The sequence below is a fragment of the Amblyomma maculatum genome, chromosome 9 (genome assembly GCF_055883805.1).
Source record: "Amblyomma maculatum isolate TAMU_Amacu chromosome 9, ASM5588380v1, whole genome shotgun sequence".
NCBI classification, from domain to species: domain Eukaryota; kingdom Metazoa; phylum Arthropoda; class Arachnida; order Ixodida; family Ixodidae; genus Amblyomma; species Amblyomma maculatum.
The window spans coordinates 68,578,485-68,593,635 of record NC_139352.1 but is presented as its reverse complement, the minus strand read 5'-3'; the positions used below and the strand labels follow the sequence as shown (position 1 = coordinate 68,593,635).

At 43.8% G+C, this 15,151-nt stretch overlaps 1 protein-coding gene across 1 annotated transcript; it reads left to right on the top strand.

Moving 5' to 3' along the window:
• The first annotated feature begins 4,685 nt into the window (after positions 1-4,685).
• On the top strand, positions 4,686-7,117 carry LOC146179318 (uncharacterized). The gene has a single exon (XM_084578966.1). The coding sequence runs from the start codon at positions 4,729-4,731 to the stop codon at positions 6,667-6,669; it is 1,941 nt and encodes a 646-aa protein (XP_084435092.1). The 5' UTR covers positions 4,686-4,728; the 3' UTR covers positions 6,670-7,117.
• The last annotated feature ends 8,034 nt before the right edge of the window (positions 7,118-15,151 follow it).

The window sequence follows — 15,151 nt, the reverse complement described above, 5'->3', positions numbered from 1 at the left end:
TCCTGCTCTTGCAAAGAGTAGTCGGCAAGTCTGAGATTCCGCTTAAAAGTTGCCGATGTCCTAAACTTCTCAGCCTAAGGCTAGAAGTCTGGGTTGAAGAGAGGGAGGGGCCTTCTCTCTCTCTCTTCCTCTACCCCTCTCTCTCCCATTCTTTCTAGGGAGAGAGGTAGACAGTCTCTATTCTCTTCCTCTATATTCCCAGAGTTAGAAAGAGCGGAAGGGATATATTCTCTCTCCCTCTCTTTCTAGAGAAAGATCTCTACCTCATTCCCGTTCCTCCTTCTCTTTCTCTCTCTCTCCAGGAATCAGGGGCGTTCCAAGGATCGCTTCGGGGCAGCTAAAAGTATTTCGCCTTGCTGTACGTAAGTTGACTTGAGTGCTCCCCTGAAATTTCTTTCATACAAAGAAAACCTTGACGTCGTTCAAGTCTGTGATTGCCAAGAACTCTCACGTTTCCTTGCTGGACAAACAGAATGGGTCTCTGTCTCTAGACAACGTTCAATGAGGGCTCTTGAAGAGTAATGAGGGTTAAAAAAGAAACTTTAGCTTGCGCCACATCACGTATGTGTGCGCCCTGCCTTATCCGCTCTATACGTGATTACATATTGTTATTATATGGCAGGGATTTCACTCGCAAACGCCCGAGATCAGGCCACTGCCTAAATAAACTGTTAGCAGTTGCAATCTGCTGAGCTGGGCTGGGCTGGGCTGGATGAATGTTAAGAGCGTTCCCTTTGAAACGGGGTGTTGGTGATCACAGCATGCTCAACCTTTCTTTTTATGCTTTTAACTTGATCACATTAAAAAGCGGGTTATCTTTAAATACCTTTCTTTAATTTTGATTTATCCACCAATATTCCAAACTCATCTTGCTAACCCCTACCGCCGATTCTTTCACGCTTCCTTTGATACCTCTAAGCCCCAGGGCTTCGACTGGAGTGAATGTCCGCATCGACATCTGAATGGATACGGCCACTTTTCAGTATAAGATGTTCAATTTTTTCTGGACATCTACCGCACCTAGCACAAGTTTCATCTTCTTGACTAAAACTTCCTTCTGTAGCTTTGGGTTGTAAGACATCGTAATCTAGCTTCAAAATGAAGGGCGCTGCATCTTGAGTTGTCATAGAAGGTCTCCTTCTTAATCCGAGTTTTAAATTTTCTTTTTACGTCAATGGTCGACTTCTTTTTCATTTACCTATTCCAGTTTTTAGCCTCTGTATTCTTGTCCTGTCGTTTAATGTTCCTCAATCCTTCGTCCTGCCTTCCTACATACTTACAGATTAGTTTTCTGGCCATTTTCCGCCACTATGAGTTAGTGCCCTTTCGGTATAAGTACGTACATACTTTACCTACCTACCTATTGTCGTTAATTTTCCTGAAGCGTTCTTCGTACATTATTTTGCTCTGAGCCTCTCGTGCCTCGAAAGACGTCCAGCCCATGCCTGCCTGCACTGCTTCGTTTGTAGTTTTGCCGTGAGCTCCAAGTGCCCCCAAACCTTCCTCAGATGTTTGATTTATTTGTAATCCCCGACTTGACTTCTGCCCTTAGCACAAAAACTTGTTCTCGAAGGTAAGCGCCCTGGTATCATTACTCCTTTCCAAATACATTCAAGTACTCCATATCTGTTGTACCCCCATAGTTCCATGAGCTTCATTATCGCGCCATCCCTTCGTCGCTTCGCCCTGGTGGCCTGTTCCTGTTTTTTCATGTATACCTGCCCTTCGCTTATCCATACCCCGAGATATTTATATTCTGCCAGTCTTGGTATCTCACTCCCGTGTATTGTAAGCTTTTTATAGCTGAAATCGTTGACTACCACCAGACCTGACTTAACTGAGCTGAAGGTAAAGCCGACTGCATATCCCTCGTATCCACATATATTACCCATGCGTGTAAATTTTCCTGGCTATTGTTTGATAGAACAATGTCATCCGCGTACATTAATCAAGCGTTTGTTCTATTTCCGTTCTACCTGGCTTATACGAGAGATTAAAATCGAGGCTACTTTCTTGCAGATACTTTTCCATGTTCTTCATATAAATGGTCATGGGAGTGCCAGAGACAAGACACGCTTGCGCCAATACAGCCGTGACAGAAACGTCCTATTGTTGACGCGGCGAGATATTCACCTTGTAGCGACGCTTTGAAACTGGCTTTTACGGACGCCAACTGCTCAGTTAGAAATATGGCCTCCGTTGGTGGCACCAGTTTAAAAACACGATGGTTGAGGAGATCAACATAACACATGTACTCGCTTTCATACGCTAAATGGACGAACGTGACCAACACCACACCAGTCCGGCATACACGATAATCACAGATTCGCAAACTGCATATCGAACCTTTGCGCAGAATGCTTTACCCGTGTAGGCTGCCCGCGGGAACCTACCAATACATGCCGATATATTCCCTCCAGTTAGAATAATTTGTACCTCTACGCCTCCGTTCTCGGCAAAGAGAGCGCGCACGCGCTATCACGAACAGAAACATTTCGAGCGCTGTCGACGGAAGCGGAGGAAGAAGCAGACTCTGCGGGTGCCTCCGTAGTTCTGCAATCTTACGCGAACGTCACACAATACTACTGCACACAGAAAAGAACACTGCCCCTCCACACCCTAAACTCACTAAGACCGAAGCTGTGGCATGAATTCAGTTTCAGAATCACACCTATAATAATTTGTACCCCGAACACCTGTTCTTCACCACCAGCTACACAAATAAGTGTCCCACCTTAACCGTGTCACTATTAAAAACCCTGGGCGGAACCCGTGCTAACATTCAGAAAGTAGTCCGTTTGTTTCTAAAAAGAATATATGTTTCGCAGTAACATGTTCCATAATCTTAGAGCAGATAGAAGTGAAACAGGCCGGTTGTTGTTCATGAATGTGCGTTTTCCACCTTTAAATAAAGGTAAACAATGGCACAGCGCCAGGCTTGGAGCATAGAACGAGTTACGATGATTTTTTAAATATACTACCGAATAGAAGGACGTCAATTCAGCATACCTTTTCAGGATGCATATAGGTATTCCATCCAGCCAATAGCTTTCTTTTAGTCTAATAGTGACAGCTGCTGAAATACGTCGCTCTGGGTAAAGCCGATCGTATCGATAGAAGTTTCACAAGAATGTGTTTTGTCGTGCGCGTCGCTTTGTTTCGTGTTTTTTGCGAATACGGTTTAGGTTTGGTTTGGTTTGGTTTGTGGGGTTTAACGTCCCAAAGCAACTCAGGCTATGAGAGACGCCGTAGTGGAGGACTCCGGAAATTTCGACCACCTGGGGTTCTTTAACGTGCACTGACATCGCACAGCACACGGGCGCCTTGCTTTTCGCCTCCATCGAAAAGCTGCCGCCGAGGCCGGGATTCGATCCCGCGTCCTTGGGAACAGTAGTCGAGCGCCGTAACCACTGCGCCACCCCGGCGGGACGCGAATACGGTTTAGAAATATTTATTAAAGTGGTCTGCTATATCCGATTTATCTGCAATAAGATCAGCTCCCACTGTCGACACCTTTACCCTTTCCTTTCTTCTATCAAGATAGCGCCAAAAGTTTTCTGGAGAATTTCTCAGAAACCCACTAAGAGTGTGTTAAAGAAGCTTTCCTTCGCAACCGATGGCGACATTTTTTATTTTTGACGTAATGCATGTACGTCGTCTCAGTCGGCTTTATTTCTACGCAATCTTTTCAACTTGCGTTTCGCGTGAATATTCATGGTGGCCCATGGGTTGCGCTGCTTTGGTTTTTTGTTAAGTCTACTTGAAGCGTACCGGTCGACACAAGTTTTGATGACAAATTTATGAAGCTACCATAATCATTCAACAGATTAATTTTCAGGGGCAGTTTCGAATTCACCAAAAGTTTCCAGGTAATCCAGAATGGATGTATCATCGGCTTAACCGTAATCTTTGATTTCTACTCGAGCAACAGGCTCCGCGGGAACTTCTGCTGATGTAAGCATGTCCAGGAAAATAATTGTATAATCAGATATAACATCTGTCACCTTTATTTCAGAATCGCCTACCTTATTTGAGAGGAACACCAAGTCTAGAAATGCCTGTGGCTGGCAGGATATCCGTTTAGGTTGCCTATTTGTCTACATTTGTGAAACAAAGCAAGATCGAGTAGTTTTTCTGCGCATGACCAGGCATAGTTAATACCCGATCAATATGTGGCAAGTTGAAATCGCCAGTCATTATCAGGCGTGTGCTCCTAGTTACATGACTAAACAGGAGCTCATTTATCTTATCGAGAAAGTCAAATGAAGTATTCCGTGGCCTGTAATTTGCCCCTATGACGCTTGCAGCATCAGAAAGCAGAAAACAATTTTATTTCACACGGACTCCGGCATTTCGCTCGCATAGCTTCAATCCAGAACCTTCCGACTTTGTACTGCGTTGCACATTAAAGTACGTACCCGGATAGCGGCCTTGACTCAGCCACTTATCGCCTGTAGCGGCGCTTCCCATCATTAGTCTCACATAAGGAAACGCACAGCCTTGCTCCTTCCCCTCGCGTTAAACCGCCACTCCGGCAAGACATTTCCCTTCAGAGACCAGCTATCAACATGTCCTGTAGCACACAGTAACAACGGCTTTGTCGAGCCGCAGCCGCATAACTAGATTTCTTTGAAAGTTTTGATCAAGGTCCACTACGTGAGTATTCCGTGCACATATAGGTTTCTACAGTTGATGTCCTGAATTTGCCTTGCAGTTGGTAGAATTCTCATGGTGAACACTATGCCAGCTGAACTCCATCATGTGCCTGCAAACTTTCATTCTGCTTTGGCACTGCTATTCTTCACCGCTGCCCTCTCTTCAGCAGCCTCACATATCTTGCCAAACACCGGCGAAGTACAGCAGCCGTGCTCAGGTAAATACTACAGGTGCACTGCGGAAGAACAATGCGTGTCCTGGCAAAAGCGATGTGACGGAACGCACGACTGCAAGGATGGGTCAGACGAAAAGGACTGTAACTCTACCAGGGCGTGTTCTGAAGGCGAGTACAGATGCCGAGACGGTGGTCCATGCTTTCTTGATACGTGGCTTTGTGACGGTGACCAAGACTGCGCTGACGGGTCAGACGAATTTGAAGATATTTGCTCGAACAGCACCACTAAAATCTGCCGCCCGGATACGTTCGCTTGTCTGACTAATGCTACGGCTGTGACTTGTTTACCTGTAACTTTGAGGTGCGATGACAAAAATGATTGCCCAGGCGGCTCAGACGAGCATAATTGCACCTCCGTAAAGAGATGTGCAGAAACAGAGTTCTCGTGTGAGAAATATGGCGGCTGCATCAATACTTCCTGGCGGTGCGACGGTGACCGCGATTGCTCCGATGGCTCCGACGAGCAAAATTGTACTTGTGCGAAAAATGACTTCGCATGCCACGACGATGGCCACTGCATAGACAGCTCTTTTTGGTGCGATGGTGATCCCGACTGCTTAGATGGTTCGGACGAGCTGAATTGCACATTTCTAACGAACTGTTCCGGAATTGAGTTCAGGTGTAAATTTAATGGCCGTTGCATTAATAACACTTGGCACTGCGAAGGTGACCACGACTGCTCAGACCGCTCGGACGAACAGAATTGCACCTCTGGATTACGCTGTGTGGGATCTACGTTTGCGTGCGAGGACAACAGCCGTTGCATCTATGAAAGGTGGTTGTGTGATGGTGACCGCGACTGTCCAGACGGCTCGGACGAGCAGAATTGCCCCTCTGGAATACACTGCGCGGGTACTAAGGTTGCGTGCGAGGACAGCAGCCGTTGCATAGACAAAAGTTGGCAGTGTGATGGTGACCACGACTGCTCAGACGGCTCGGACGAGAATAATTGCACCTCTGGAATGCAATGCGCGGATACTGAGTTTGCGTGCGTGGACAACAGCCGTTGCATAGAAGAAAGCTTGCGGTGTGATGGTAACCACGACTGCTCAGACAGCTCAGACGAGAAGTATTGCGTCTTTGGAACACACTGTGCGGGAACTATGGTTGCGTGCCCGGACAAAAGCTTTTGCATAGAAGAAATGTGGCGGTGTGATGGTGTCTACGACTGCTTAGACGGCTCGGATGAGCAGCATTGCACCTCTGGAATACTTTGTGCGGGAACTGATGTTGCTTGCGAGGACAACCACCGTTGCATCGACGAAAGTTGGTTGTGTGATGGTGAGCGCGACTGTTCAGACGGCTCGGACGAGCAGAACTGCACCTCTGGATTACACTGTGCGAGGACAAAGTTTGCATGCAACTCTGGAAATGAGTCGGTCACTTGCATTGACAAAACGCTAGTCTGCGACGGGCACAGAGACTGCGAAGATGGCTCCGACGAGCCTGACTCCTGCCACAAGGTGGGGTCGAAATGTGAAGCGAGAGAATTTGAATGTGGCAATGGTGCGTGTATTCCGATGATGTGGAACTGCAATGGTCGATTCGACTGCAAAGATCACAGTGACGAGCAGCACTGTGTTGCATATATGAAACCGGAGATGCGCCGCTGCTCTTTTGGCCAGTTTCAATGCAGTTCCTCCGGTGACTGCATCCCCATCAACTCTCGCTGCAACAAGCGCATCGACTGCCCCGATGGCTCTGATGAGAAGGACTGTTCCACCATGGTGCCTATTAATTTCGTGAATCCTGTTTCCTTTTTTATACCGTCGCCTTGACTCGTCGAGATGTCAATGTTAATCAGATCATTTTTCCCCAAAATTGCCACAACCGTGTCGTGAAAGGGATCTTGAATGATGTTTAATCTGTGTGAGCACGTTTACGTACACTTAAGATCAAAAAGACCAAGGCAAAGTCAAAGCTGGGAGACAACTCAAGGTTCAGCAGCTGAAGCATTGAAGTCTCTTCTGAAATCAGTACTGCCTATAAAGGTAGCCACCGTCTCTCTTTCCCCATACCTAACCAGTGCGTTTTATATTTATATTCTTACCTGCCGTTGATTTCCGTTTGTCCTGAGGTGCAAAACCTGCCTAAATGTTCATGTGATCAACGATGTAAGCAAGATCGTTTATTTTGAAGACTTAAAAATGGTATACGTTAGCATAGTGTGCTGGAGTATGTATGCCACATATCCCGTTATAAAAAGACGTTGCCACGCCCAATAAACATTTTTTCTCTCTAATTACAGTGTTCCTAATACCTTTAAGCTGCAAACAAAAATTAAGTCGGTCATACTTTGACCGAATCATTCAAGTACCGCACAAGAATCGCAAACCGCACTGGGAAAGAGGAGCGATACATGATGCAAAAGAAGAGCTCTTTGTGTGCATGTTTCTATTCTCCCCTGATCCACCACTTACCTTTTTTTTTTTTTTTTCTCACAGCGCTGCACGCCTTTACTTTGATGGTCGCGTGAGGGTCTTATAACAATGGACGTTTTGTTTATTCTGCACACGTTAATTCCGTTTTACTGTGAGGGGGAATACATAGCTAATATGAAAAGGCTACTACAGCAAGGATCTCAACGAAGACAGCTTGCAGTGCTCTAACCGTTTATTGAAAGAAATCACGAGCACATATTATTCGCATCTAGAAGTTGCAACCATCATTAACAATGCACCTAACGAACTGCACGAGCGGCGATCAAATAAACCAATTTCTTTCCATCATGCTTAGAAAATTCTAGGGTGCTTTGGACCACTAAAGTGCGATCAGGCGAAAGCCTCTATTGCGCGGTAGTCCACAGCCTTCCCCTACGGCACCTCTTTCTCTATTTTTCGCTCCCACCTTCCTCCTTTTCCTTACGGCTCGGTTAATGCGTCCGCGGATAATTGTGACAGATACTGCACCTTTTTTTTCCTGCAAACCAATTTGAAACGTCACCGATGCCTGCTGTACTGCGCCTGCTTCTACAATCGGCGTGGTGCGGCGTTCGAGGAAGCGCCGAATGAAAAGTGCCGCACGGACGCCTGGATCGGACGCCCTGCCGGGTCAGCTTCGTATATGCAGCCTGGTGACGTCATGACCAGATGTGACGCCATCATAACGTCAGTTCCGATTATTACAAATGGCCGGATGTGACGTTACATCCGGTCGTGACGTCACGACCTCATATCGGTCATTACGCATGATTGCTTAGTCATGACTAATTAGCCTTATTTATTGACTAGTTAGTCATTGGATAGTACTGTTTAGTGATTAGTTAGTTGAATAGGTAATTAATTTGAATTGGGTAATTATATATTTAATTGACCACTATATCAATTTGTCATTTTGTTAAATAAATTAGTTAATTAATACTAATAATTAGCTATTTAGTAAACTAGATAATTGTCTAACGACCATGTTACTGATTACAACTCAACCAATTAACCTGATAACTACCATTTAATTAGTTACTGTTTACCAATGCCCATGTATGGTGCGTCTCAGAATAACAGATTGAGGGACGAGTTGCTGCTGCATAGTACCCAGAAATGCGGAGCAACGAACACAATCACGTGAATAGAACACAGGCGCACACTACCAACTGTAATATGAAACTGAACACGCACTTGCTCTTCACCACTCAGCCTCAATTTCCTCTTCTACACCCAAGTACATCTTCGCACACCTCTTCTTTGCCAAGCAAATGTCTAGCCAACAATAAAAGTTAGCAGCACAATCATCCCAGACCAACACTAACATCGTCCAAGGCTGTCGAAACACGGCGGCGGTGCAGCTGTCATAAAATCGCCTCCTTTTTAACAGCGAAGAACTGGGAAATGATTGTGGGACAGTTGAAGTATGGTTGTGCGGCATAATATAGTTTAGGCTCAAGCTGTCCATATATAAAAACTTGTTTGAATATTTTTAAACCAGCTTATTTAAAAACTAAGAGAAGTGGATCAGGAGTTTAGCCCAAACTTCTCATCACTGAGTATCATAATCACCGGCCATATTTGATTCATTTCAGCCCCCGTCGAAGTACAATCACACAGCGGCCGCGATTTGAAGAATCAGCCTTGTGCCCACACACTATCAAAGCTGCGCCTGCGACTGGTTATTGTCTAGCCATAAGCACTCGCTGCTTTTGCAAGACAAATGAAGCAATTTCCAGCAGTCATGCCTTCCTTCAGCAGGGTTACCCTGAAACAGCAAATTTTATCTTAAATGGCTGTGCAGTGGATACCATTCGCCAGAAAACTTTTGTAATTTCCTCATTTCGTCGTCATTTTTGCCCTCAGGTTATCCTTATGTTCGACTTCTAGTTCGGATGAGGACATGCTTAATCAGCCGAGAGCGGGAGCTAAAAACATGTCCTAATTACAAATTACTCAAGAGAATTGTGACTGGGCACCCCCTTTGAAAGTCAGGAAATTGAACCTTGAACAGAGACAAGAACAATAATAGTATGATAGCGATTTTCGAACGGACGTGATGAAATCCCTACCAAGCTGAACAAGGCAAAGCCACAGTTACGGTACTCGATCGTTCATCAAAATTGGAGCGCAGCTTTCCAAGTATTTTTAGAAGGAATTCTAGAGGACAGTTTCGTATATATGTAGCATAAGCTTACACTACAGTGTCCTCCGTAACCATCTTTATTTCGGTGTCCATTTTTTAAAGCAGGCCCTTTCATGACATCTAACAGCTGCTGCCGATATTTCGACGACCTCGCCTCGATTGGCGCGTGAGCGATGTGTGGGCGCGTTTATCCACTGCGTAAACATATTTCCCCGCTAATAGTTGATAGTAAGGAAGCGGCTATATATGATGGTGTGCCGAGATTCGAAAGCATCGCAGTGCTCTCTGAAATGCCCCGTCTCGAACCATTCGAGCTAGCCAAGGTGAAGCTAGCACCCTTGAAGAACCAAAAGTTCTACGGGGCAATAATCTCGCAAAATCTCACCAAATCGCATAGACTCTCATACGGTGGACATCATTATCATAAAATATGATAAGTATGAGATCTTATGCAGTTATATGTGACTTGTATGTGATTGCTTATGCGAATTGAGTGAGATCGTATGAGAAAATGTGAGGTTATTGCCTATATAATTTTTTCAGTAAGGCAGGCCGCTAATGCTGTGCTTTGCAACTACCACGCGGATCGATGATTTCTCTGAGAGCGAAGCGTTTGCAACTGAAAGAGAGCTAGTGCCCTCGTTCAACTTGTAAATTTGCATCTTCGTTGCCAATCCTCTGAATATTGGCGAAGCTGAAAAGAAGCCTTATGACGTTGTTCCAGAGCTTTCTGGAATTATAAGGTATCTCAGTTTACTTCACCACCTAGAGTAAACTGTCTACCAAACTGCGGTGAGCTAACAGCCACCTATATTCCAAGCGAAATTGACCAAGTTTTCATGTGATCCCATCATCATCATTATCATCATCCACAATGCTCACTATACTTACTGCAGGGCAAAGGCCTCTTCTAAGCTAGCTGCATCCATTTGACCCCTGCGACCTTCTTAACCTCATTCGGTCCCACCTATCTTTCTGCCATCCCCTGTTACGCTTTCCTTCCTTTGGAATCCAGTTTGTTACCTTAAGCAGCCATCAGTTATCCTCTCTCCTCACTACATGTCCTGCCCATGCCCATTTCTTCTTCTAGATGTTGACTAGAATGTCCATAACTTGAGTTATTTTTCTGACCCACTCTGCACGCTTCCTATCTCTTAACGTGCCAACCCACTCTGCACGCTTCCTATCTCTTAACGTGCCAAACGCTCCCCTTAATGTGGTTCCAAACGTGACATCCAAATTCTACCATTTATGGCAATGGCAGCACCACGTTCTTTACGTTATGAAATGTCATTTTCACAGCACCGTATGATGTGCATGCATGACGTATTTCTTGCTGCACAATGTCAGCCAATCAAACTTCAGGAAGCGCCCGTTGACGGCAGACGGCGCTTGAATAGCTCGCTGAGAATCCGTTTTCGAGGTCAGGTCATTTTTTACGTGATAGAAGAAAGTCATTTCGACAGCACACGAGTTTGCGTCGCAGATTTGAAACACGTGACGGTCAATATTTGGCGCCAAACGACGACTATGCGTTTCAAGAATAGCTCTCCAGGACAGAGTTCAGCTGGCATTCCGTTCCCGATGCGAAGTCCACTAACTGCAGGCATATTCAGGACATCAGTTTTAGAAATCTATGTGTGCGACGAATACTGGAGCGATGGATCCTGGTCAAATTCTTTCCACACAAATAAATCTGGGCATGCGCCTACGGTTGACCACATCGGTGTTGCTGTGTGCGACAGGACGTGCTGATATAGCTGTTCTCTTTGGGGCAAATGACTTGCTGGAGTGACGGCCGCACGCAGGGGCAAGGAGTATGGCTAAGCGTTTCCTTATGTGAGACTAATGATGGGAAGGGCGGCTACAGGCGATAAATGGCCAAGGCAATGCTGCTATCTGGGCGCGCCTTTTAATGTGCGACGCAGCACGAAGTCGTAAGGTTCTGTATCTTAGCGATATGAAATAAGGCACGCTTCGGAAGTGTTTCCCTTCTAATTTACTCAGCGCTCTTACGCCTTCCTGTTGACGACAGCCGGTGGTAGTTCATTGGGGGGGGGGGGGGGGGGGGGGGGGGGGGGGGGGGGGGGGGGAGCGTTCTTTATATACGGCAAGGTTCATTCCAATTACTAAATGGTCGAGCGTGATGCAATTTTACTGTAAATACACCAAGAACCAGCACGGATTACTGAAAGCTCACAGTTGCTAATTCGGAACGCGATCGCAAACACATAAATATCCTTGAGATCACTAATTACACAACATAATACATGTGTTGTGAGCATAGAACAAATTGGCGTGTTGCTGACACACAAATCGAACTAAAAAGGTAAGAGAACATTTTTCGCTTCATGACTAACGTAGGAGGTCCTTACATCTGTGACATTTGCTCCTGTATCTTTAAAGTTGTTTTGCACAACTTCCGCAAATGTATGTTTGCAGTGTTCTGTATGTTTCCAGTGTTCGCGCGCTGCCTATAACAAATACATCGACTAGCTTTTGTCAGTGGAGGCCTTGTCATGCGAACATTGTTTGTCATATACCATGCATTATAAGTTATGAACGATTACAGGTCTTGAAGATTATATATTTTTCTGCGTGAAATATTGTGATCATGGATACACTGATTAGTGGAAGTAGAAGAAAAACTGCCATATTCCGCTTGCAAGATCCGAATCCACGCCATTCGAATATTGCGTCCGGAGCTCTAGCAACTGATCTAAGGCTCTACAGTTTTCTACATTGTTAAGCATTTATTAATTCATTTCCCGCTCATTTGCCATACATTTTCGTCGCTGATTAACCTAACAACAACCTCGAATCTGTCATGGTTAGTGAAAGACAGTTATCGCAACGCTACTGTCCTAGCTGTTAGATAATGCCCTACGTTACACTCGCGTTTACACAGGACGTTCGACCTCCACCGCTATGGACAAGGGTGGCGCTGGCGAACACTCTCCTATAGCCCTATTGACAAGAATGCTCGTCATCTGGACTCATTCGTGCTGTTGCTGTAAAGAAATATAAATTTCCACCGAAACTATCATGCTGCAAAGCGTTTTGCGTATGACTGTAATTATGTGCACATTAGAAAAATGATCTTCAAGAATAGAGTATTGTCAGTTTTTCTGATAAAGGAGATATGAAATAATATAAGTAAAAATGGGAGGGAACAGCACCTCGCAAAAAAAAAATACAGGATAGAGAAAAAGTTCAACCATCACTTGCGTTCTCCCAGGAAATAGCGAATTCATTCCAATCCTTAACATTGCTAACAAGCAGAAAACGACTTTATAAGCTTTGAAAAGGTTTTGGATATTGCATAAGTTAAAATGTAACTTAATTCAGAAAATAATAGTTCAATCTTTTAACGCCTACTCCTTAAGGGGAAGCTATTAGCACTTCCGTAGAATGACAGCATGTGTTCAGTTTTATATTTATTTTTATATGTTCAGTTTACATAGTGAAATACATCTTAGTACCTGACCTTTATAAAGTACTTAGACTTGTTCTTAGAATTCGATAAATATCAAAGATGCTGTAAATTTTTAAATTCGAGTCAAAGTTGTCTGCTTTTGATAATTTTGAATGTTAGCCTATTTCAAAATAATACAGAGATAAAACAAACAACTTTAAGAGCTTCCAATTTTTGCAGAAATAGAGAAGTTGTTCTGTATAATATAGAGAAAAAAGTTTGAGTTGCAACACTTTATTAAGTTTTACCAGAATGTAGGGCTGAATATTGACAATTTTCTAATCCAGCCCTCAGTTTTATAGTTATATTTATCATTTTGAGCAGTATAATGCAACACTTTTTCAGGCCGTAATATTTCTGAGGTAATGAGAGTTTTTGAGAGGGCTTTTTATAAAAATCGATTGTCATTTTTTTTTAATTGGAATCAATTCTGCGTCTTTTTTGCTATTTTAGAATCTTGAGCGAATTTGATATGCGTTCTGGAGAACGCACCTAGCAGTCTAGAGCTCCCGATTTTGGCTGAAATTAAAAAACAAAATTATCTAAACAACAAACGGAAAAACACTTAATTCAAAAGACATGAGGCATCATTTCCGCATTTAAGGTTGAAATTAGACTTTTTTGCAGCTCGTTGCTTCTGGAGCAATGTTGGCGATTTTTTTTTTTTTTTACTAAATCAACTACAACAAGAAAACATTTTTTTTAATAACTTTCATAGAAGCAATAGTTGCATATAGAATTAGTGGGTAAAAAGGAATAGTGGTTTGAATATAGTGAGAGAAATGTTCATAAAGATGTTATTCGCTCGCATAAAAATGCGAGCTTTTAGACAGAATTCAGTTTAATTATCTGAACAGTTATTTGCAAAGCATAAAAATGATTTTCCGCGATTCTTATATGATATGTTGGCATTAACTGCAACTCATAAGTTGTAATCAGGACTCGAAATGTCATTGTCGCAAAAATAGTCTGATATATCATTTATCAGCGTAGCACATTAAGCAGGGATTTCCTAAAAAGCTGGGATTGCCAGACGCAGATTGTAAGTAACTTGGTTTGGCGTGAGTACAGTCTAAGTCGCTGGACCTGCTTGTCTTTTCTTAAAAGGCGAAACATGCTTTCGCTCAAAATGTGGCATATTTGCAGTTTTTTTTTTCAGACCTTCTGAATGTTGCAGTCATGAGGATGACCGCATTGAATCTCAGAGAATGCATAGCTCTCCAAGCCATTTTCAAGCAAGAGGGCGTAAATCCTGCCAGCCTAATTCTGAGAACCCGTAATTTGAAATAAATGTAAGACAAGTACTACTTTTCTTGATGGCGTGTGGGCAAGAAAATTCAGTGCATTTGTTAAATACCAATAAATAAAATTTCTGACAGTTCTGCAAATGCCTTTTCGTTACTGCGTTTTACAAATGAACTCTGGCTTACGAAATCGTTGCCACGCCCTAAAAGCGTACGCTGTGCAATGTCTGTAAACTTTGTTTATGGTTCAAAGTGTGAAAGTACGTAATGTTTCTGGGTTATTACTTGAAGGAATTTTAATTATACTGGACACACTCTTCAGATTCACCTTGCTATGCAATAGAGTAAGCACATTCCAAGTTAACAAGAGTATATTTACTCAGCATGATTTACAACCTGGACAAGGCAGATAGACATCGCCTTCATCTCGCGTGCACTGTGCGACTTCTTACCATTTCCGTCTTATTTTTCGCACCTTTTCGCAGCTCTCCATCCTTCGTTTTCAAAGCTTGGGTCTGTGAGTAGCGGGGTTCCGCTTCTTTGTAAGCCTCCTCCAGCTGACTTCGACATAATACCCGTTTTAGAGATACTTGTACTTCAACCCTTGCTGTTCGAACACGAAACTAAGTAAGCAGTAATCATCTCTCGACACGAGTAAGCTCCTAAGTTTTCAGCTCATTCCCCGTATCTCATGCTGTCAAAAGACGTAACTAAAAGGGTGAAACATCTTGCCAAACCTTTATAATTTGTCCATGGAAGAAATGCTCTTCTGTAAAGGATTCTCACCGAAAAGCATTGCAAAGAGGAAGCATTATTCCAGCAGAGATAACCTAAATGTTTCTTCCATGCATGTGGAGCAGTTTCGTACTGCACTGATTGTGGCCGCTGCAGCTGTCTTCTCCATTGAGGTTGGCTTCGTGCCGAGGCCCCTGTAATTAATACGTCGACGAGGCTATGGCGACGTGTAAACGAAGA